At 34.3% G+C, this 25,396-nt stretch overlaps 2 protein-coding genes across 5 annotated transcripts; both read right to left on the reverse strand.

The window, feature by feature from the left end:
* Positions 1-1,797: 1,797 nt before the first annotated feature.
* Positions 1,798-7,870, reverse strand: LOC110817856 (defensin-like protein). The gene is made up of 5 exons (XM_088208661.1): positions 7,713-7,870; positions 4,883-4,936; positions 4,286-4,389; positions 2,488-2,526; positions 1,798-2,408 (listed from the first exon to the last, which is right to left on the reverse strand). Exons 1-5 carry the CDS (start codon positions 7,786-7,788, stop codon positions 2,271-2,273), a joined length of 411 nt encoding a protein of 136 aa, XP_088064787.1. The 5' UTR covers positions 7,789-7,870; the 3' UTR covers positions 1,798-2,270.
* Positions 7,871-22,130: 14,260 nt separating this feature from the next.
* On the reverse strand, positions 22,131-25,118 carry LOC110817873 (uncharacterized). 4 transcript variants are annotated; one of them, XM_022046590.2, is made up of 5 exons: positions 24,947-25,117; positions 24,792-24,853; positions 24,492-24,690; positions 24,225-24,401; positions 22,131-23,576 (listed from the first exon to the last, which is right to left on the reverse strand). In XM_022046590.2, the coding sequence occupies exons 4-5, from the start codon at positions 24,360-24,362 to the stop codon at positions 22,257-22,259; spliced, it is 1,458 nt and encodes a 485-aa protein (XP_021902282.1). In that variant the 5' UTR covers positions 24,363-24,401; positions 24,492-24,690; positions 24,792-24,853; positions 24,947-25,117; the 3' UTR covers positions 22,131-22,256. The 4 variants fall into 4 exon arrangements, with proteins under 4 accessions (XP_021902282.1, XP_088064372.1, XP_088064374.1 ...); XM_088208246.1 differs by having other exon boundaries at positions 24,492-24,853; positions 24,947-25,118; XM_088208248.1 differs by lacking the exon at positions 24,792-24,853.
* Positions 25,119-25,396: the final 278 nt, after the last annotated feature.

The raw sequence follows: 25,396 nt of genomic DNA on the forward strand, positions 1-25,396 counted from the left end.
TGCTGACGTGGTGCAATTTTTTTAAATTACGTTTTGATCTCCGGTTTTCAATTTTCTTTTTAAAAATACCCTTAGAACCGAAATTTTTACCAATTTTTTTCAAAATTATTTTCAATTAAATATCTAAATAATTTTACCTATTATTATTATTATTAATTCTATTAAATTAAATTAAAACCATATATTATTACATAATAAATCATTACATTATATAATAATTACAAAAATTAAAATAAAATAATAATAATAATAATTTAAAAAAAAAAAAAAAGAAAAGGGTTGGGGTGTTAAGCCAAGCTTGCAAATCCACTAATATTAACAATTAAAGAATGTAATAGCCAAATAAAATACTAGCTTTAAAGTATTATTTTTAGGATTAAGTACAATTTTACTCCTAAAAAAACTATAACTTCTATTAAAAATTAGTACTAAATCTTTTGCTTTTTTTGGTTAAAATAAGGATCTCAAATTAGGAAAAATATTTCAATTAAGTTTTTCTTAACCTTTTATGAGAGACCTAATTGTAGCATTGCTAAGTTCCACATGACTAGTTCCAAGGTTGAATTCTAACAAAACACTTGTATGCCTGAAAATTATGAGACTAGAATAGTAATTAACCCATTTGACAAGTACAACTCCTATCTAAGTTTGTTAACTGAACTCTTCAAATTAGTTATTGCTCTACGTTTTAAATTTTCAAAGAAGTAAAGTCTACTACTGGTAAAAAATGAAAACAAAAAAGTCATTAAAAGTTCCAGGCTGATTATTGTAAGAATAATGAGACAACGGATGGAAAAGAGAAATGCTTACATTCTTCCGAAGTGTCTCCGTCAGCATTACATCCCCTTCTGCAAAAGAGTCTCCCTATAAGATTTCACCCCTATTTTTACAATGATATAACTGAAGGCTATAACTAATTAAGAAAATAACCAAAGAAGAAAAAAAGAAGACAATAAAAAATATATGAAGTAGGGTACAAAATGCAATTCAGATGCCAATCAATTTCATTGTTTTTGATGTAATCAGAACTGAACAGAATTGATGAGAAAAGAAACAAAGAGAGATTACATCAAACCAGGAGAAACGTTGCGCACTTTTTAATGCATTGTCTTCCACATAGTGGCACCCGCTCCATTGTTATAATCTGTAAACGCAATTTCTCTATTTAACTCTCTGATAACGGAAGGGGAGGCAGATGGAGGAACTATGATGCGCGCTAACTATTTATTTCAAAAGGCTTGTTATTTGATGCGTCAACCGTTTGGCTTGGTCCAGAACTTTCTCTCCCCTGAAACCGGTCCGAACCGGTAGGCTTGTGAGAAATTAGCGCTAACTATTTGTAAATAAATAAATTCAATTAGCTTTTTCAAATTTCGATTCGGTTCTGAAAATTAAATCGGTAGACTGGATTGAACTAAAACCTAACAGAATTAGATTCTAAAAGAAAATTTTAAAAATTTTAACTATAATTGATATTTAAAAAATATTTTTATTTTATCAACTTTGTTAATAATAAATTTGATTAAAAATTAAAGTTTGTAGATCTTTTGATTTTATTTATTATTTTTAGTTAAACATAATAATTTTCAAATAATCAAATATTATAATCCAAAAAAATATTTGTTTAGTCTTCATTCATAGTTGACCATCTTTATATTTGTACCATGTAAAAATCATAATTCTTCTTTGGTTTTTATTAAAGAAAAAAGTATTTTTCTCATGGAGTCTCATATGGAAAATAAAAGCTGAAGCTGACAGCAAACCAAGCAGCTAAGCTAATAAAATCACAGGAATGTCTTAAGAAAGGAGAAAAAAGTAAAATGCTTGAATTTCACATGCAGCTGCTTCTACAATCTGTCAGAATGTACCTGACTGTTTTTGCTCCTTAAGAAAAACTATCACGAGCAATAGGATAAATCCTTGGTGCCTCACATTGTCTTCTGTCAGAATTAAATTAATGTGGAGTCCAGTATCGGTCTGGTTTTCTGTTAAAGCTCCCGGATAGTACGCTAACTTTTCCACCTCCAAATTGTTAAAAAACTCAGCTATTAATTATCAAGGTATCGAAAATCTTGAAAACCAGATGCTCCGGATCCAGGGTCAAGGATGCGAACCCTAGTCGAAGGAATAAAGCAGGGAAACTTTTCCTGAGCTGTTATGCTTAGTTAACAAGGCATAGTGAAAACACTATAAAAGAATCCTCCTCCTGCAAACTAATTCAGTCATGAAAATTATGAGAATGGATGATTTGTCATAAAATCGGTTACTTCCTATGCAGAAGTTGAAGGTACATCTCCAGGGTTCTCATTGGGTTCAGTAGGATGTGTTGATGTTTTTTTTTCCTGAACTGGAGGAGGTGATGGTCTGTCTGGATGAACCTCATCAACTTCCTTAGGTTGGATATCAAACTGCAATAGACAAAAAGCTGATTTGTCAATGAAATAAAGAAATATGAACTCGTAAGGTTAAGCAGCACGACAAACTGACCTTAAAACCACAGCCAGCCACACATGCATGGAAACATTCCTGAAGACACAAGAATCAATGATCACCAGGTTAGCAAACTTAATGAAATTGATTGAAACTATGCTTTACAAAATACAATCATAGAATAAGTAAATCAACAATATCAAAGTCCGAACGAGATACATCCTCGTGCTCTTTGCATTACATCAGTGGTACAAGATTAAATTATAACACCAACACCACTTGCAGTCTTTTGGTTTAGATCATGCTATTTCTACTCTTGATATCTAATTTTTCTGTCATCGACGTCGATGTTATGAAGTTCCAAGTCTATTATAGATTTGTTAAAGCAAAGGTACTGTGCAGCTTGTCATTTCTTGACACCGGTTTCCTCTTAAATCCTTAAACCTGAGCATAGAAATTTGATAAAACATCCTTTTTTCGGAAAGTTTTTAGGAAATTAAAGCACATTTTTCTTAGAGAACTAACTATTTTTTTAGAGAAGCAAAGCCTCACTTTTAATGAAGCAAAGTAAATAAAGAACCCAGTTGGAGTAAATATTTTACATCCATCTTATGTTAACAATTCCTGCATGAATAAATTCATATTTCCAAGCTTCCATTTTATGGAAGAAAAATAAAGGGAAGATACCAGTTTATTTCATAATTTTTAGAGAATGATAATATTTCTCATATAGTCTATTTTCCTGCATAATCAGGTTCCTTCATAGTTAATTTCTATTCTTGTCACAGGTATCTCTATAAATAGCAAAAGAATATTTCAGTTTATTCTTCTAGCCTAATATCAAAGCAATAGTTACTAGGACTTTATACCTTCACCCCCTTTGGTCATTATCACTCTTCCTAGCCATCTAAAATGAGGAAGAAGTAAAAACATAATCCCCATTTTTTCTTCCTTGACTTTTCAATCAATATGCTAATTCTCCAAAACTAGTCCTGCTGTCTGAGCCAGATAACAATAATAACAACTCGACTTAAATCACACAAACAGGCCCCATGGGTGCCAGCCTAACCATTCTTTAGCAGTAATTAAAAAGAAGCCTAGCTCAAGTCATACTTCTCGAGAGATGATAGCTGAGATCTAACATAAAAGATGAAGCAGATGAAGCTCCACCCCATTCACTATCTATTGTGATTAAAATTGTAGAATAAGAACCTGAAATAGAGCAAGTGTCAACCGGAAAAGTTTTCTAGTAACTATAATAACTTTTGTGGTTGCCAAAGAACAAAAATTGTTGCGCCAGCAGATTAATAGGAATTACATTTTCCAGGTGCATCTGGCTCAATCCAAGGTGAACAAACGGCTAAATGTTCTTTCTTAAAAAAAATAAAAATAAAAAGTGATTCTGGCTAAATGTTCTAACAGATTAGGAATGAAATGTTCTTCCTATAGCCCTTAAAGACCCTAAGAATGTTTATACTATGAGATGGTGCAATTAGCAAATTGTAACATTTACCTAATCCAGTGAAACCCGTTATCTATTATATTAAAATGAAACAGGAAAAATAAGAGACCATTAGTTTTGAAATATAGAAAGATTTTCTTAAAACAAGAACATTTTGTGCAACTAAACAACTTTAAGAGCTTCAACCATTTATGAGTTCAGCAGGTGTAGAAAATGACTCTATAGATGTTTTTGCTCTGAACTGATTAATTGGCCTACGACTGCTCGAAAGAAAAACAAATAAGGTAACCAAGCAGCTTTCTACAATAACTAGCCAAAACCAGCAACTTGACTGAGTGCACAAGAAGCTTATCATGACAAAAATATGGGAAGACATTGGCACAAGGGAAATACTTCTGAGTAAGCAGCAGCTCCTGGAGACCGGTCTAGGTAAGCACTCCACTGGCAGTTCTTTAAAACAGGGTCCTTATAACAGATCTCGTTGCACGCTTCCACGCCTGCAGATTCACCAATATTAACAACTGAAGAATGTAATCATCTAAGGAAATACTAGCTCCAAACTATTTTTTTTAGAATTAACTAAAAATTTACTCCCACAAAACTATAGCTCTTGTTAAAAATTAGTCCTAAATCTTTTTCTTTTTTGTTTGTTACAATCAGGCTCTTGAATTATGAGAAGTATCTCAATTAAATCTTTCTTAACCTTTTATGGTACCTAGTTATAGCATTGACTAAGTTCCACACGTTGACTGGTTTCGCGATTGAATTATAACAAAATATTTTCATGCACATATTTGTAACATAGCCCAAAAATAATGAGATTAAAATAGTAATTAACCCAATTTGGAAATCTAATTTCCATCTAGTTATAAGTTCCAAAAAAGTAAAGTCTACCTACTGGTAGAAAATGAATGCAAACAAGCCATAAAAGATACTAGGCAGATTATTGTAAGAATATTGAGACAACTGACGCAAAAGAGAAATGCTTACATTCTTCCCAAGTGTCTCCGTCAGTACTGCATCCCTTTTTGCAAAATACTCTCCCTACAAGATTTCACGGTCATTGTTACAATGATGTAACTGAAGGCTTTATCTATTAAATATCAGTCATCCATAACTAAGAAAGGAAATATTCAAAGAGAGCATTACCAATCTAGGTTTTCAAGCTCATGCCTCCAACAAATAAAAAAAAACATATATATTGTGAACCTAGATGCGGGTCAGGGTCGTCAAAATTAAGAAAATAACCAAATAAAAGAAAAGAAAGAAGACAATAAAAAATATCTGAAGCAGGGTACAAAATGCAGTTCAGATGACAGTCAATTTCATTGTCTTTGATGCAAGGACAATTCCAGGGAGAAGAATTAATTCAGGTATATTTTAATCAATTTTTTATTTTATAAAAGAAGAAATATTATCAGAAGAGAAAGGAGAAAAAATACAGAAATGAAGATAAAATACCATCCTAAAGCCTCCTACAACTAGAAGGCAAGATAACAAAAAAACCAAACAATTCCAGTAAAAAGTGGTTCCCTAGTTCCTATATAACAAAGACAGGAATATGTGAAAAATGAGCATGAGCCTTAGACCATAGAGAAGCCAAAAAGGCCATTCTATCCCAAAGAAACTGGAAGGAGAAGAAACTAAGTTATTGAGAATAATAAAGAGATTTTGGTATCTCATTCGGAAAGGTAAGAAAGAAAAACTAGTTCTAAGGTAGGATACTCCTTGCACAGATTTCCTTCAGGGAAGCAGAAATTGAGATAGTGGGGGAAGGACGGGAAATAAATAACTTAGGTAGCATATTTTCAAAAAAGTATCTTAGTTAGGGGAATCACAAGTAAAGGTGTGGTTACCATTCTCAGAAATTCAATTAACAAACAGAAGTCACCTCCAAATTGATCTACTTAATGGTATAAATTAATATCTCTTAGCATCTGAAAGAATAGGACCAAAGAGGACAAGAATTAAGAGGCATTAAACTATGGAAAAACAGCTTGTAGAAACATTAGAGATGATGCCACAGCTTGATAACAGTCTGAGTCTATTGGAATTTACTCCATGGAGTGACAGTCTTCAACTACTCCTGTTAAATAACTTCACCATAGTGGATGGTTATATTTTTATCTCCTTCATTTAAAATCAAACTTTAAAGAAGTGACCATATAATTATCGCTATAATTAAATGGAACCTGCAGAGGTTAATTCTGAATCTTGGGTTTAACCCTGACTAGGGTGGTTACATGGTTGTCTAACAGACTTATTCCAAGAGATATGAATCCTACGCTACACTTCAATAATGAAGACTTCACAGAATTTGACCACATAAGCTCTACCTAGGTGCTAGATCAAATTTAGTTCTGTTTCAACTATGAGCAGCTACAAAAGCCAAACAAGGTTACGGTGACAGGACAGCTTCAAATGATACATTGTTCATTATTCAACCCATATAATGAACCAACATAGTATCTAGCTTTATAGTTACTACATGCTGAATGGAAGACTCTCCCTGCTTACAATCAAGTTGTTGGACAAGTAAATGGCTAAACAAATCACTTTTTTGTTAGTAACGTACTCTTTCAGATCCATGAAGCAAAAATATTGACATACCCCAATCATAAGAGAGTTACTTACTATGTTCTCATTGGTGAATCTCCACTAAGTGGAGGACACTGGAGTCATATCTTCACAGCACATATACATATATCTCTATACATATATATATGTCACCTTTTTTTAGCAGAGGGATACATAAGTAGAAATTATTTCAAGTATAACTCACTATAATCATAATGAACGGATATATCCTAGGTTTGTAACAGTAATTCTTATTTTTTTTCTGGAAAAGGTAGTACCAGTCTAACCAGTCCATCAGTGCACGGCTTCCAGTTACTAAAAATCAACAAGAACTATGTTAGAACCTGAATCCAAGAGACATTTTGAAACCAAGAAAATAAAGTAGTTCATAGTTTAAAAACACCAACAACACGGAACCATTTAACAAGTCAACAAAGATTTTATATATATAAGCCCATCTAAAATAATTCCAGAAACCTCCAAGGGGGCAGATCCTAGCTAAAGATCAACTTGTTGGTTTAGGTTTGATATCCTTGGGACAAAGATGCGAAACCAGGAAGCAACTTAGTTTCCTGAGCTGTCTTTGATCTGATCAGAGAATAACTTAGTCTCTATATGCAAAACCTGAACCGAAATAACCTTCATTCGTGTACAGTGGCTAAACTTCTCCTCTTAGTCACCTCTACACGAGTTCTGAGGGACTTTGATTACCAAACAAAAAACTGAGCCAAGATATCTACTGCTAAACTAAATTCTTAAAATATGTATCTAAGCTATAAGCATCAAGAATGCATAACCATTAACAAGTCAACAAGATAGTCAACAAACATGTGAAAGGACTCATCTGAAAATAACCCCGAAAGAAACATAAACGCACATAAGAAATACTCGCAATATAACAATGTCAGAAAAGTCAACAAGATTTTTAAACAATATGTAAAGTAAACATCTAAAAATAACACAAAAAATCTACAAATCCTCAAAGAACAAACATAAATTCCAATAACTTATACTGGAAGCGTCAAGTACTATTGTCTTTAAATAAATTACGAGTAGCCAGGTGTAGAGAAATAGAATGCAAAATCAAAACCAGAGTTAATCAGAAAGACTCTGTTACATTAAAGATCCATGAAACAATCAGATTGCTACGGATCAAAAACACAAAAAAGAAGCATAATCAGAAATTATTAACGAAAGAATTAAAAGAATTGACGGAAAAATAAGAGAAACAAAGAGATATTACATGGAATCTGGATAAGTGCTGCGAACTTTTTGGTGCATTGTTTTCCACATGGTGGCACCCAGTCCATTGTTATCATCTTGTGAATGCGGTTCCTCTATCAGCTCTCAAATAGCGGAAGGTGAGGAAAATGGAGGAACAGTAATCCGCTACCTGTTTATTTTATAGAAGGGTAATCTTGTAGTTTGACGCTTCAACCGTTTGGCTTGGTTCGGAGTACTCCCTCAGCCATGAACCCGGTCCGAACCGGAAACTCTGTGAGAAGCATTCTCACTGCTTGTAAATGGATTAATCCGATCTGGTTCATGCATAACTTTCAAAAAGAAAATCTTAAAAAGTTTTAACTATAATTTTGTATTTTATCAAAAATTTGATTACTATCATTTTTTTAAATTTTTTAATCATTTTAATTAAATATGATAATTTTTATATTCAATTCAGTATGGATTGTATTTATTTATTTTTTTTCCGATCGAAAAATTTCATATTATCAAATAAGTAAAGTAAGGTAAAAAATTACTAAAACAAAATATTAAGAAAAATAAAACTTTACATGAAACATGTTAAAATCGTTCTCTTTTCTCTTTTTATGGAATTTTTCAATTAACTTCGATCACGTAAAACTTCTATTTTTCAAAATTTATGAAAGTTCATAAGCATAGCATTTCACTAAGTAATACTGCATATATAAATTACCATCTTATTAGAAATTAGTTAATGAATTTTGTTGATTGCTTGTAAACAAATCAATTTAATGAGACGAGATGTTATTATAGATACATAAAATTATTTTTAATTTTTTAAAATATGTGTCCGTAATTATTATTATTATTATCGTTATTATTTATGTACTTAAATTAATGAATCCCACAAACTTACCGCACAAAAGGAATAATATTGCCCTAAGAGAAGTAAATTAGAGAATAAAGGGATATAGTGTGATTGGGGTAAAATCATTTAATCCAATCCAATTATGAATTATACTATGGTAAAAAATGTTCAATGCATTTGTTGATTTCTAATGATTATAAATTATGTGTGTAATGTAGATCCCATTATTCACACATATATAAAAGAATCATATATATATAATTTTTATAGAAGGGTTCGTTTTAGTTATCCATAAATATGATCAATTGACATACATTACTTGTGCATGTTTTTGTTTATTAAAATATATATGTTAGGATCCGACTGTAACATATAATTTATCGGATCTATAATTTAGAAAAAAATATTAAAGTTTAAATAATTTTAGAATAATTTTGAGATAACTTTGAAAAATTGGATAGAATTAAGAAAATGTAGGATAGAATTAGAATTTTAAGAAAGAAAAACAGATTTATAGAAAGAGAAAAGAGAGTAAGTCTCAGAGAAGAATAAAAGAGAGAGAGAGAGAGAAAGGGAGACTGATTTTTGGAAGAACAAAGAAATGGAGAGAGAAAGAGAGAATGTTTTAGAAAGAAAGAAATATTATATAGATAAATAGAGAGAAATATATATATATATATATTGAGAAAAGCTCATAGAGGGAGAAAAAGAAAAATTGTAAAGGCCCAAAATTTAATGAAATAGAAATATTGAATTGATAAAATATAAGTATAAGCGATTGAGAATTTTATAGTTACATTTCTTGCACAGTTAAATCAAAATGCCCAATAAAGTTACGAGAATGCTCCCTAAAGGAGATTAAAATAACAAAAATAGAAATGCAACTAGAAAACTGTAGGGTCGACCTTCGCAGCGCGACTCTAATAGAAAATGGAAGACAACCTTTTGTAACGCCCAATAATTTTTAATTTTATTATTATTATTATTATTATTAATTTTATTGTTATTTATTTTATTTTATTTTTATTAAATTAAATTAAAATAAACCTAATAAAATAAAATAAATATAAAATTGGGTAAAAATATTATTTGGATTTAATTGAAATTGATTTTGAGAAAAAGGGGTGAAAATTAGGATTCTGGGGTTATTTTTGAAAAGAAAATCGGAAACCGGGGGTCAAAACGTAATTTAAAAAAATTATGCCCCGTCAGCGCCACGTCAGCAGCCACGTCAGCAGCCCTGGCCAACCAGGACCTGCCGCGTGGCAAGACCACGTCGACCTGGGAACAGGCCACGTGGCGATCCGCGTGCGCGCGATCAGACGGCCCAGATGAGTCCCCGCGCGCACGGACGGCCCAGATTAAGCGTGCGCACGGACGGCCTAGATGCAAGCACACGGACGGCCCAGATGCACGCGCACGGACGGCCCAGATTCAATCGCGCACGGACGGCCTACATTTAATCAAAATAGATGGCTGTGATCAAAAGACAAAAGGGTATAAATAGAACTCCCACACCTGACCATAAAAACCCTAGCCGTCTGCCCTCGCCGGAGAAGACAAACCATACGCCGGAGGAGCTGGCCGCCGCCACCCGCCGCCGCACCGGGGAGTTTTCCGACCGCCGATCAAGGTAAATTTCATACTCCCGGCTCGTTTTTCCACGCTGAGTTCCCCTGTGGCCAAATCGGAGCTAAAATCCTGGCCAAACAGCCGAAACCCAGCGGCGCCGCCGTCCCCCTCCTCAATTTTTGCCTCCGATGAGGCCCTTCCCGGCCTCCGTTTGATACAATTTTTATATCACCGTGATCACCATTCCTTTCTCTACAGGTTGATCGGAGCCAAATCACCAAAACACGAACCTCGCGGGAGAGCCGCCGCACCCGAGAGCACCGCCACCGGTAAGCTTTGGTTTTTCGTAATTTTTTGGCCCCCCGAGGGCCCTAGGATTGTTTTATCACAGGGACCGATGCAAGTGTGGCCGAATTAGGCCGGAAACGGCCGAAAACAGCCAACCCAAGGCGAATTGCCGCCGCTTGCGGCGACGCCGTCGCCGGAGCACGGCGGAGCCGCCATGCCGGAATTGCGATATTGGCCGAAAGGGGCCCTGGGTCTAATTTGGGATTTTTTGGGACACGTGCAGGTACCAGTAGTGCGTTTCAGTTCCCCGGAAAAAATTCAGAGAAAATTAGGGACAGCCTGCAGGCGCACTGTAGAGCCGTATTCGGACTCCGAAACAAGTAAGGACCCCTCACCCTATTTTCTATCACGGTATTAAAGTTCAATAAATAATAAAACGGTATTTTATGAATCAATAGATGTGTGAAATTGTTTAAGGTCGCTAATAGAGCCCGAGTCTGGTGTGTTTGTCTGTTAGCTGTTGTTTGGCCTATTTTACGGCTTTAAATGCAGTATGAGGTCTGATGTTTTCATTTCATTATTTCGTGTGTATATATCACTGTTTTATTGATTATAGGTTGAATGACTGAGAACCCGATGTTGTATGTTGTCTTGTTTGGCATAAATTACTGGTTTGCTTGTTTCTGTGTGAATTGATGAGGCTGACTGAGGAAAAGGGGAATGAAAGGTTATGTAAATTGATAATTGTATAATGTGGTCAGCCTGACTAGATATCCTGGGAGATGGTGGACGGACCGGGTCCGTAGGGAACTCTACCGGGATCGTGGTCTCTCATACCAGACGGGGTATGGAGACCTTATGTGTTTTGGCGCCCATACCGGACGGGGTATAGGGACGGCCCGTTTCACCCTCATACCGGATGGGGTATTGAGGTTTATAGTTTTAGCACCCATACCGGACGGGGTATGGGGACGGTCCTGGAATCTGATTACAAGTGTTAAGGGTTCAAGGGTAGCGGGACCCCTATGGATCCCCATGGATACTACTAGGCTGATAAATGAGGAAAAAATATGTTGTGAAATGATTGAATTGCAAAGGTGTGATAAGTATTATGTTATACAGTTCATATGATTTCATAATAATGATAATGTTACTGCTTTCGTATATTGTTTTATGAATTTCACCGAGGTAAGTGGATAGTAAAGGATTTTATTATTGATAAAAGAATTTGTTGTAAATTATGCTCCATTGGTCTTTTTGTGTTTTCTACCCACCTTTACCTCCGTGACGGTGAGATAGTGTGATGTCTTTACTGGGCTGGTGTAGCTCATTCCTTATTTAATCATTTCAGATCAGGAAGACATTGTTCCCGAGCCCGTTCCGCAGGAAGACGGCGAAGGGGACGCCTAAAGACTCCGTAGTTATATTTATAGCTTTTTTTTTCGAGTTTCTCTTTTAGTTAGTTTGTTCTTTTATACTTTGAGCACGTTTTTGGTTTTAGTGTAAGGGATGTTAATCAAATTTTTATTCCGCTTCCGCATTTGCCCTTTTTAATACACATATTTCATTTCAAAATTCCGGAGCCGTTACAACCTTTAGTCGTTAACTTTTCTGTTATTCAAGATTTGAATCTTGGTCGTCATAATATGAAATTGTTAAATAAGGAAAATGAGTTACATTAGCACAGTAAGAATATCGACACTTAACAATTGATACCAAAAGTTGGTAAAAATCATAAAATAATCAATTGAGCCATTTTTTCCTTTTTGGTAAATTTATTTAATTTTAAAAACGTCATTCACACTGACCTTTTAGGTTCTCAAATAAGACTTGTGAAGACAATAATTAAGGTAGCAATTTATTAGGCATTTTAAGAAATAACAGTAATCAAAATTTAGCTTTTTACTTACCTATTGATATCTCTAGGGGTCCTTAGGGGTTTTCTCTACACGTGAACTCAATATCAAATCTATTAAATAATTAGTTGTCCCCCCATACCCCGTCTGATAATGAGCGTCAAACGTACCACTGCTTCAATACCTCATTCGGTATGATGGTGAACAAATACCTCCAAACCCCTTCCGGTATAGGACTTCTCAACCTTGTTCAACTGAAATAATGTTTATGGTAGGGTTTTCCCTATATACTGGGTCCGTACACCATTTCCCATGAGACCTAGTAAGCCTTCCACAGACATATCCTCATTATCAACTAATCACCAATTACATATAAAAATCTTGTTTTATAATTTCAGAACATTATAATGATAATATAATTTGGTACTTTAATCATTAAGAAAATATTGTCAGAGCATTTATTTCAAACCAATTAACAGATAGAGATAAAACGGTTAAGTAAGCTAATGAACGAGAAGACAATTAAAATCAATAAATTAAAGCATACGATGTTATAGTAAGCAATTTAGGTAACATAACAACAAATAGACAATACAAATAAACTATACACTAACTAGTTGCCGGCTCCATCGGTGACTTGTATTTCGTTAATAAAAAGTTGCTAATATTCATAAATTTCACCGTTTATTATTATTTAAACTTTAATTAACCGTGATGGGAGAAAGAGTGAGGGATTCCTACCCCAGATCAGTATTCAAAACACCACTTTTTTATTGGAATTCCCAGCGATTGTCAGATATCTTGATTTTTTCTACAAAACTGAAAACTCAGGTCACATATCCCGAAATTCCCAAAAAGGGTAAAAAAAATAATAGTTTTAAAAATTTTTGGCCGGTTTAGTGTTCCGGCATGGCGTTGGCTTCATTGCTTACAGTAACGTCTCCTCTCGGTTTGGGCAGTTTTGGCTAGTTATGTGCGAAAACCTATAAAATTTGAGGTTAGGTGACCTCTGTTGTCCGAAAAAAAGAAAAAAGAAAAAATCAAAGTTTATTGGCAGGGTGATTTTTCAGTATTGCGGTTTTGTTGTTCCTCCCTCACAGCGAGGGGTTTCTTCAGTCGTCTTGTACCAGAAAAAGGTTAGGAATTCAATGGTCAAAAAATGGAAGAAAATGAGAAGGGAAATCGGGCTCATCAGAGAGGTTTTGGGTCATGGGTGTAGCGATTCGGTCAAGCTCCGCTCTCAGTTTTTAGCTTCTCTTTTGATTTTTCGGTGTCGATATGGGTGTGGGGAGGCTTAGAATCGAATTTCGAAACGAAAGGGAGAAAAAACTCACCTCCCCGGTGTCAGCGATGGCGACGGTGGTCGACTTTTCTTTCGATCGCCCTTCTTCTTCTTCTCCAACGAGGTCAGGTGCGGCTAGGGTTAGGGTTTCTGGGAAGAGGAGTTTAAATACTACTCTTCATTAAATCTAGGCCGTCCATTCGAGGAGACGTGACTTATTCCTAGCTGTTGGATCAATCCTATTTGGAGAATAAATTTGGACCACAAGATTGGATGCAATCAGGACCGTTTGATCGTACTTGAAGAGAAAATGGATATGGGCCGTCCATGTGCGCAAAAATATATATGAGCCGTCGGATCCGTTAGCACGTGGGTCGCCCATGCGACTTCTCGCATGGATACATGTTTGCCACGCAGCGTACGGTGATTGGTTGTGATGTTGATGTGGCGATCCTACATGGCCCGTTTTCCATTATTTGCACTTTTGCTCTAATTTTCTAATTTTCTTTTCAAATATGTTCTTTCTTATTTCTTGTTTGACCATGACTTTTGAAAATTATTTTCAAATACACTTAAAACATAATTTTCTTCAAAATTTTAATTAAAAATAAAAAATTAATTGTTTTTAAATTTCTTTAAATTATTTATTATTATAATTTGATTATCCCAGGTCTAAATTATGGGCTCGGTTGTTACATCTCTCTCCCCCTTAAAAAAATTAGGACTCTCAAATTTGCCGCTATCTCATTAGTTAAATAATTGAGGGTACTGAACCCTGAAGTTTGATTCCAGCTCCCAAGTGGTCTCGTCCTTATAGTGATTATGCCATTGGACCTTAATGAAAAGAATTTCTCTATTGCAAAACACTCTACTCTTTCGATCCAAAATAACAACCGTTACCTCATCGTAGGATAGATCCTCTTAGAGTAGAAGTGACTCATAAGACAAGACATGTAAAAGTTCTGAGTTGTACTTGCATAGCATAAGCACACATAATACATTATGGACTTTGGATAGTTTTGAAGGTAGTGCTAATCTGTAGGCAGATGTCTCAATCCTGTCCAGGATCCCAAATGGTCCAATGAATCGAGTATTCAGCTTTCCACTTTTTCCAAATATGCTGATACCCTTAAAGGAGATGATCTTAAGGAACACTCGATCGCTCTTATCAAATTCAAAATCTCTCCTTTGGGTGTCCGTATAATTTTTCTATCTACTCTGGGTTGTCTGAATGTTCTTCTTAATTTTAACTATCTTCGTTGTGGTCTCATCTACAAGGTCTTGGTCAATCAATTTTCTATCACCCACCTCTTTTTAACAGATCAACGATCTATAGAGTTGCCCATACAATGGCTCATACGGAGTCATGTCAATACTTACTTGATAACTACTATCGTAATCGAACTCTATTAGGGGTAGGTGGTCATCCCAATGCCCTCCAAAGTCTAGAACACAAGCCTTGAATATATCCTCTAATGTACGAATGGTTTGTTATGATTGTCTATCTGTTTGAGGGTTAAATGTTGTGCTAAGGGATAGTTTCGTCTCTATTACTTGCCGGAAACTTATCTAAAATTGAGAGGTGAACTTAGGGTCCCTGTCTGATACTATTGTCACCGGAATTCCATGTAGCTTGACTATCTCCCGAATACAAATTATAGTTAGCTTGTCCAAAGGGTTGGTCACTTTGATGACCAATAAATGAGAGGATTTAGTGAGTCGATCAACAATTATCCAGATTGTGTCATGCCCCGAACGTGCCTTAGGTAACCTTGTTATAAAATTCTGGTGATATGTTCTCATTTCTACTCCAGGATTGGTAATGACTGAAGTAACTCGCATAAGTATTGATGTTCTGCCTTGACTTGTTGGCATACATGGCACTTGGATACGTAATCGATAATTTCTCTTTTCATCCCGCTCCACTAGAATCAGGGTCGCATGATCTAATATCAACTATAAAGGTGCAAAATTTAATGAAATATAAATATTGAATTGATGAATATAAGCATAAGCAATTGAAAATTTTAGAGTTACATTCATTACACAGTCAAATCATAATGTCCAATAAGGATACGAGAATGTCCCTTAAAGGATATTAAAATAATAGAAATAAAAATGCAACTAGAAAACTATAGGATCGACCTCCACAACGCAACTCTGATGGAAAATAAGATGTAACCTTTAGTCGCTAAATTTCTTACTGTCAAGATTTGGAACTTGGTCGTCATGATCTAAAATGGTTAAATAAGGGGAATGAACTACATTAGTTTAGTAAGAATATCAACACTTAACAACCAATACGGAAAATCAAAGGTTGATAAAAATCATAAAACAACCAATTGAGCTATTTTTTCCTTTTTGGTAAATTAATTTAATTTTTAAAACATAGTTCATACTCACCTTTTAGGTTCTCAAATAAGACTCGTGAAGACAATAATTAAGGTAGCAATTCATTAGGCATTCTAAGAAACAATAATAATCAAACATTACTTTTTTACTTATTTATCGATATCTCTAGGGATTCATAGGGGTACCTCCTACACATGGACTCAATATCCAATCTATTAAATAATTTACTGTCCTCAGACCGCGTTCGATAATGGGTGCCAAACGTATCACCGCCTCAGTATTTTGTCCAGTGTGAGGGTAAATAAATACTTCCTAACCCCTTCCAGTATGGAACTTCTCAGCCCCGTTCGACTGAGATATTATTTACAGTAGGGTTTGCCCTATGTACCTGGTCCATACACCATTTTCCATGGCACCTAGTAAGCCTTCCACATACATATCCTCATTATCAACTAATCATTAATTACATACAAAAATTTTGTTTCATAATTTTAGAATTATAACGACAATTAAATGATAATATAATTTGTTACTTTAATCATTAAGAAAGCATTGTCAGAGCATTTATTTCAAACCAATCAACAGATAAGAATAAAACAGTTAAGTAAGCTAATGAATGAGAAGACAATTAAAATAAATTAATTAAAACATACAATATAACAGTAAGTAATTTAGATAATATTAAAATAAATAGGCAGTATAAATAAACTATACACTGATTAGTTATCGGCTCCATCGATGACCTGTATTTTGTTAATAAAAAGTTGTCAATATTCACAAAATTTACCATTATTATTATTTAAACTTTAATTAACGGTGATGGGAGAAAGGGTGATGGATTCTTACCTTGGGTCGGTATTTAAAACACCGCTTTTTTCACTAGAATTATTAGTGGTTCTCGGATTTCTTGGGTTTTTCTATGAAAACTGAAAACACGCGTCACATATTCTTAAATACCCAAAAAGGGCCAAAAATAAGGGTTTTATAATTTTTTAGCCGGTTTAGTTTTCCAGCACAGTGGTGTTGCCGTGCTCCGACACCGGCTATGTTGCCTACAGTGGTGTTTTCTCTTGGTTTGGCCAGTTTCGGGCAGTTCTGTGCGAAAACCAACGAAATTCGAGGTTTGGTGGCCTCTGTTGCCCAGAAAAATGAAAAAATCGAAGCTTACCGGTAGGATGATTTTCCGGCGCAGCGGCTCTGCCGTTCCTCCCTTGCTGCTAGGGGTTTTCTTCGGTCGTCCTATACCAAAAAATGGTTAGGAATTCAATGATCGAAAAATGGAAGGAAATGTGAAGGAAAATCAGGCTCACTAGAGAGGTTTTAGGTCACGGGTACGGTGGCTCGGCCAAGCTCTGCTATCAATTTCTGATTTCCCTTTTAGTTTTTCGGGGCCGATATGGGTGTGGGGAGGCTTAAAATCGAATTTCGAAATGAAAAGAAAAGAAAATCGCCTCTCCGGTGTTGTCAATGACTCCGGTGCAGCAGCGATGGTGGTTGACTTTTCTTCTGGCTGCCCTTCTTCTTCTTCTCCGACGGGGTCAGGTGTGGCTAAGGTTAGGATTTCTAGGAAGAGGGGTTTAAATACTCATCTTTATTAAATCCAGACTGTCTGTTCGAGAAGATGTGACTCATTCTCAGCCATTGGATCAACCCTATATGGGGAATAAATATGGACTGCACAATCGGATGTAATTAGGACCGTTCGATCGTGCTTGAAGAAAAAATAGATCTAGACCGTCCGTGTGCATGGGAGTAGATCTAGGCCGTCAGATCCGTTGCCACGCGGATCGCCCACGTGGCTTCCCACGTGGATGCGTGTTCGCGTGTCTGCCACGTAGCGCACGATGATTGGTTGCGCTGCTAATGTGGTGGTCTTACGTGACCTATTTTTTATTATTTGCACTTTTACCCCAATTTTCTAATTTTCTTTTTAAATAGGTACTTTCTTATTTTCAGTTTGGCCCTAACTTTTAAAAATTATTTTTAAATACACCAAAAATATAATTTTTTTTCAAAATTTTAATTAAAAATTAAAAATTAATTTTTTTAAATTTCTTTAAATTATTTATTATTATAATTTAATTATCTTAAACTTAAATTTCAGGTCCGGGTATTACAAAAATATATAGAGAGAGAAGAGATAGTAGAGAAAAGAGAGATAGAGATCGAGATAGAAAAATGATAAATTTATTTGAGATTTATTTTCAAAATATTACTTATATTGATTGATTTATAACTAATACTTATAGATATGAAAAGATATATGATACCCCTTATAAATTATTACAATAGTTTAGATATGTGAGAATTCTTAACAACGACTACAATTGTTCAAAATTTTATAGGATCTCAACAATATATTTCATATATTTAATTTTGAATTAAAAATATTTTAATTTTATTTTTGATTTTTTGAAATATGCTAAAAAAGATTTTTCACAAAAACTAGGTTAAGTTAAATATGAGAAGTTAATCACCTGAATTTGTGTTGTTATAATTAATTCATGTACTTATCCTGTATAAACTTAAATGTTATTCACTACAATATGTACATATGAACATAGTATATATTAGTAATTACAAATTTGAATATTAGTTTTGTAACAGCCCCGAAAATATCCAAAGAAAATAAATGATAATTAAAGTGCGGAAGCGTAATAAATGTTCAAGATTTATATTCCTTACACAATAACTTAAAGTACCAAATAGTATTATGGAATTCACAATTTTGAAAGAAATACAAGAAATAAGGAAATGAAATAAAAATAAAGAAAAATAGCATCTACTCGCAATCTTCTTGCGGATCGGGCTCTGGAATCTGGTCATCTTGGTCTGAAATAGTTAAATAAGGGATGAGCTACACTAGCCCAGTAAGGATGTCACACTATATTACCGACATAGAAGTAAATGTTAGTAGAAAATCAAAAACCACTAATGGAGCACTAAATTTAGCAAATTTATTTATCAATCATAAAACTATTTACCGTCCACTTACTGTAATGGGATTTATAAAAACAACATATACAGACAACAATATTATACATATCATAATTTTATATATAATCAGCAACATAACACATATTATAAATTTATACCCATTATCAATAAATCAACAATAACTGTGACTCTTTTTACCAATCTGCTGGTATCCATAGAGGTTTATAGGCATGTTCCCGCTACGCGTGAACATTTTTCTTTAACATTCTCAATCACGAGCAGTCCCCATACCTCGTCCAGTATGAGCGCCAAATTACTAAACCTCAATACCTGTCCGGTATGAGGGTGAAGTAGACCGTCCTCATACCCTGTTCGATATGAACGCTAAATTATCAAGTCTTCATACCCCGTCCGGTATGAGACAACGTTCACGGTAGGGTTTCCTATGTACTCGGTCCGTCCACCATCTCCCAAGATATCCAGTAAGCTTGCCGTTTCATCTATTCACTTAATCGCACAATTTTTATCGTTGAACCTTTATTTTTTTCGATTCAGTAGTAAACACATAGAATAAACCATACATGCATTCAAAGCCATAAAATCAATTAATAAAGTACTTTATGCATTTAAAATGTAAAAACAATCAACAAAACAACAGTAGATAATTTTTGGTTCTGCCTCTATTAGTAATCCGTAATTACTTATGCACATTTTCTAAATTCACACAAAATAACATATTATTATTTATTTAGACTTCAATTCTATGATAGGGAATAGGGTGAGGGATCCTTATTCAGTTTGATGTCTGAAAAGCTACACTATTTGACTGCACCTACGGACGGTTTCCAGGTTCCCTAAATTTTTTTTTCTGGAATTAAAATGCGCTAATAGTATCTACAAATGTCCCAAACAAATCCAAAATCAGTCACAGGGCCCACTTGGCCAATTTCAAAATTCCAGCACGGTGGCTTCGCTGTGCTCCGACGGTGGCGCCGTCGCCTACAGTGGTGGTCTGCCTCAGGTTGGCTATTTTCGACCATTTTCGGTCGATTTTACATTAGTCCCTACAAGAAAACATACTAAGGGGCCTCGGTTGGTCGAAAAAATAAAAAAATCTCGAAACTTACCGGTGGCAGGGCGCTCCGGTACGGCGGCTCCTCCGGCTCACATTGCAGTTGGGTGTTTTACTCCGGTCAACCTGTAGAGAAGGATACAATGATCACAACGGTGAAATTTTTTTACAGAACTGGAATCAAGAAGGGTCTCATCGGAGGTGTTTTGTGAAATTTTTCGTGGCGGCACTGCCGAGTTTTGCCTATATTTTTCAGCCAATTAGCTGGTCCTTTTGCTCATATTTGGCCATGGATGTGTTTAAAATTGAATTCTGAGTAAAGAATTTTTTTTTTACTTCTTTTGGTGGTCGGAAACGGCTCCAGCGCGACGGCGGGTGGCGACGATCTTATTCCCAGCGGTTGGGTCTTCTTCTCCGGCAAGGGGTCTGGCGACTAGGGTTATGGTTTGGTGCGAATGAGAGTTATTTATATTCGTCTGCATTTAATCTGGACCGTCCATCGCGTTTGATCTGAACCATCCGATCGTGATTAAATAGGGAGTGAATCTAGGCTGTTCATCGCAATTCAATCTGGACCGTCCATCGCGATCCAATCTGAGCCATTCGATTGCATTTGAATCTGGCCATCCGATCATGTTTGGGAAGGGAATGCTTCTGGGTCGTTCGTGCGCGCGGGACCGGATATGAGCGTTTGATCGCGAGCATGCGGATCGCCCGCGTGGCCTCCCACGCGTCAGCGCCCATTGCCAGACAGCGCGTCCTGGTTCATCGGGACTGCTGACTAGGCATCCTACGTAGCAATTTTTTTTTAAATTGCATTTTAACTCCCGGTTTCTGATTTTTCTTTCAAAAATACCATCAGAATCCAAAATTTTACCCATTTTCTCCAAAATTATTTTTAATTTCATCATTCATCAATCTTACTCCATTTTACTCTAAATTAAAATTAAAAAATTAAGGAATTATATTTATAAATAAACCTTAAATTACATAAAAATTAATTTAGGGTATTACAAGTTTTTCTTTAAAAATAAATAAGAAAACTTATAAATTAAATTATTATTTAAGTAGAAGAATTTGTCTTAATTAAACATCTTATAATTAAAAAATATTATAGACAATGTAAAATATATTAATGACCATGAATTTAATTACATGGTATTCCATATAAAATATGATTAGTTTAGAACTTCATTTTAATTATTACTGAATATTTTCTCACTATATATAATACACAATATATAGTACTAACCATAAATTTAAATACAGTTATTTTGTATAATTAAATTATTATTAATTTCTATATTTTGTTTTACTGAATATTTATCATTAAATATATATATACATATATAATACACAATATATTTATATTAATGATCATAAATTCAACTAAATATATCACATATAATTAAATTGTTGAATTTAACTTTTATTATTATTACACATTTTATAATTAACTATACTTATACAATATATTTATTAAATATATTATATACAATATATCTATCATATTAAACTGAAATTACTTAAATTAAATTTATACAAAAACGCCATACTAATTGTTAACAGGTTAACCATGATCATATTATACACAATTAATTGGATACAAGTCGTGGTAGATCAGCAAAAGATCCAACTACTTATAGCGTACTATTAGTATGACACAATTACTAGTAAAGTTTGTTAATTAAATAGTTTGTTAACTTTAAAAAGCACAATTTTCAAAGATAAAATATATACATTAAAATCATACAATTATATATTGGTAACAATGATCATACTCAGCCTTGCATACACGTATAAGAGATAAGATATATAGTAATATAAACATAAATAAGATAGACTATTTTATACATAATACAAATTTTTTTAACTGATAATATAATACTTTAATGATTATGAGTTTTGTGCTTTTATTTGAATATCATAAATTTAAATTTAATTAAAAAATTAAATTTTATTATTTTATAAAATGTATTATAAATAATAAGTGATTAATTTATAATATTTATTTTAATATGATCAATCTTTTAGTAAGATCAACCCTCAACATAATTTTTTAATACTGATTAATTTTATCTATTTTAATAAGATCGATTATGAACTTAATTATAATAAAATAATAAAATTTGACACCTATATAACACTTACGGGAAAACTAGTATATATAAGTGCATTGGCTTAATAAGAAATAAAAATTATAAAATAAAGCATTTAATATTAGAATTGAATGAAGATAAAATTATAAAAATATAATATAAAAAAATATTAATGTAAAAATTTAAAATAAAAATTCCTAATGACTTACATTAATTAACAATAAAATAAAAAAAAATTCAAAAAAAAATTCAGAGGGCTTAAAAAGTCCAGTCTGTATCAAAAGCAGAGAGTTGGGCACGGGTATAGGCACTTGAAACATACTCCATATAACCATCTGCAGCAGACATTTGCTCCCTAAGATACGTAATCTCTTCATTCAATTCGCTCACCACCTTATTCAAATCTCGGATTACTGAATCCTTCGCGGAAATTATCTTACCAAGTTTACGGTTCTCTTCTTCCAACTGGCTGTAATTCTCCTGAAGTTTATTGGAACAAGCCGTGTGGTTCTCTGATATTGCCTTTGCTGCATCTCTCTGCCACGACAATATGTTCCTCTCCTCTTCCAACTTTGTACACCGCTCTTCGTATCTTTCCCTGACTCGATGTTGGAACTCAGCCTGTGCAATGGCCCCAGAGAGCTTTAAGGATAACTCATCTCTTTCTTGCTTGTACTCCTCCAATGACTCAGTTGCAGACTCGAGCTTTGCAAACAGATTCTCTTTCTCTTTGAAATAGGTAACCATTTCTAGTAACAGTGTGCTGGCTTCTATCAATCTGGGAAAGACAACACTCGTCTGTCTATAATGATTCTCAAGGCATTGGATGGTTGCATCGAGTTTTGAGTTGAGAGAAAACACGTTCTCCCTCTCAATGGTGGAGTTGGCATCTTCATCAGCTTCTTCTTCAGGATACAGAGGCGGAATTTGACAGGAAGTTGCGATTTTATCAGTAATAGAGAAATGGGTTCCCTCTGCTTGGAGCAAATCTGCTTCAGTAGGCATATGCAGCCACCATGTAGGGCGAACTAGTTCATTGCTTGATTCTGCCCAACTGTTACTTCCATCATCGTGATCAGCATCATGATCATCACCATCATGGTCTTGATCATGATCATCGCCCTCTGCTTGGAGCAAATCTGCTTCAGTAGGCATATGCCGCCACCATGTAGGGGGAACTAGTTCATTGCTTGATTCTGCCCAACTGTTACTTCCATCATCGTGATCAGCATCATGATCATCGTCATCACTGTTTTCCGTGCTCACCGTGTTGAAGCAATCACAGAGGCAGACTTGTGAAAGAGGGTCTCGATCAAAATTGAATTCGTTTTCAAAATCTTCATAATCATAATCTTCCGAATAATAATACCGATTCTCATAATAACACTCTCTATCACTCCACTCATTCTTCTTGTCTTCCAAATTTTGACAGGCTGATTCACAGGACTTCTCAGAAATAGTTTCTGTCAACTCATCATCACCGCAGACAGTGCTTTGATCCGTCGCTTCTTGGTTTTCGAGCTCTGAATCAGTTTCATTAATCTCAAAATTCAATCCTTTTATTTGGATAGTTTTTTCCTATACATATATGCAACCGAAACAATTAATTAGTGCTTGGTTCATACTGTCATACTGAGAGAGAGAGAGAGAGAGAGAGAGAGAGAGAGAGAGAGAGAGAGAGAGAGAGAGAGAGAGAGAAAATGATATGACGTTGGAGTATCTTTTTCCATTCTATAAATCTCCCTGCAGCCCGCTCATGCTTTGGGATAAACAGTTTATAAAGGTCAAAATAGTTTTCTTCCAATCTAAGGTCGAGATTAATTACTCCGCAAATTACAAAATCACCAAACATGGAAATGATGCAGTAAATTATGAATTACTTTATTGTTTCATATACATACACGCAACTGAATTAATTTAGAAAAAAGAAGTAATGTATAACCAAAACTTAAAAGACAAAAATTTTACAATATCTACTATTCAGTTTCAGAAAATTTTCCCTGGGAATGGCTTTAGTCTTCTTAGCAGTGGAACTAAAAGATTCAAAGATCAGAATATCTAATAGCCGCTATGTAGCTTTGGACTTAAAAAACTAAACTATAATTTCAAGAAGAACCCACCAAAATAAATGAAAAGATGCATTGTATATATATATTTCTCTATCTATATATTATCTCTACATTCTCTGTATATGTAAAAATAAAAGTAACAGTGATGGTTACTCACTCTAGAGTGTTGAGTTTCTGAAGTAACGTCGTCCAAGGTTGCCATAAACATGTACATCAAATTTGTGGTCAAGAACAGTAATATTGCCAGAGACCGTAGCACAGGATATCCCACCCAAGACACAGCTGCAAACAGCATTGCCACTCTTTCTTCAACAAACCACAGTAAATCACGATCCTTCACCATTCAAAACAAATCAAAAGAGAAATAAATAACACGTAAAATTATTCTAAACGAATATAGAGAATTAGAAGTATGATCACTTACAGTGAGATGATTAGGGTTGATTGTTCGTCTTTCAACGAAGTTTAAGAAATAAGTTAAATTACAAAGCAGCAAGGCTAGGAACGGGAAAACGACTTCAAATCCAGACGAGAAGAAGATCCATAAAATAGCCGGTCTCTCTAACCAAAATAAGGCAGTGTCTGCGTCGCTGATGTCTGCTAATTTCTTCGCATTTGTGTTTCTGGCCATTGTCGAAAAACTTAAAGCAGGGAACAATGAAATAAAATCACAATGAACTGGAGGATTTGTGTACTATATGTTTCTGACGATTGTATTACTTACATATATATAATACAGGAGGAGGAAACCGACTTCTGTTAGGATCGTGAAAATTTACTTCTTATCTGAACCGAAATCGCACCAGTGCAGGTACTTTCATAAATTATCCGAATTCTACTCGGTTTATGATTCATTAGCTGAAAGAAAAAAAGACTCACTTGATTCAAATTCTTATTATCGGGGCAACCACAATCGACTAATTTGTCTGCTTCTCCTTCTCTCCAATAGAATCGACGAAAGGATAGTTTGTCCAGAACCCTGGTCATGGTGGCTGCAGTCGAGAGCGCGGAGGGAGAGACGAGAGAGCAAGTAAAATGAGAAACTAGTGCACTGCAACTACTAAATAAATATGTTTTCACAGTATTTGAATTTGAAAAAATATTTATATAATTAAATAAGTAAAGGTTCTAAGTTTGTCCGCATATTTATTTATTTATTAATAGATTAAATATATTTTATAAATTTTAAAAATGCGTATTTTATTAATTATATATTAAATATATATTTAAAGTTTAAAAATATATTTTATTAATAAATTAAATATATATATATATATATTTTACAAGCAGCAATTTGAACTGTGTAATTATTTTTAATAAAAGGAATAC

This window comes from Carica papaya, chromosome 7 (genome assembly GCF_054855325.1).
Source record: "Carica papaya isolate Zhongbai chromosome 7, ASM5485532v1, whole genome shotgun sequence".
Classification (NCBI taxonomy): domain Eukaryota; kingdom Viridiplantae; phylum Streptophyta; class Magnoliopsida; order Brassicales; family Caricaceae; genus Carica; species Carica papaya.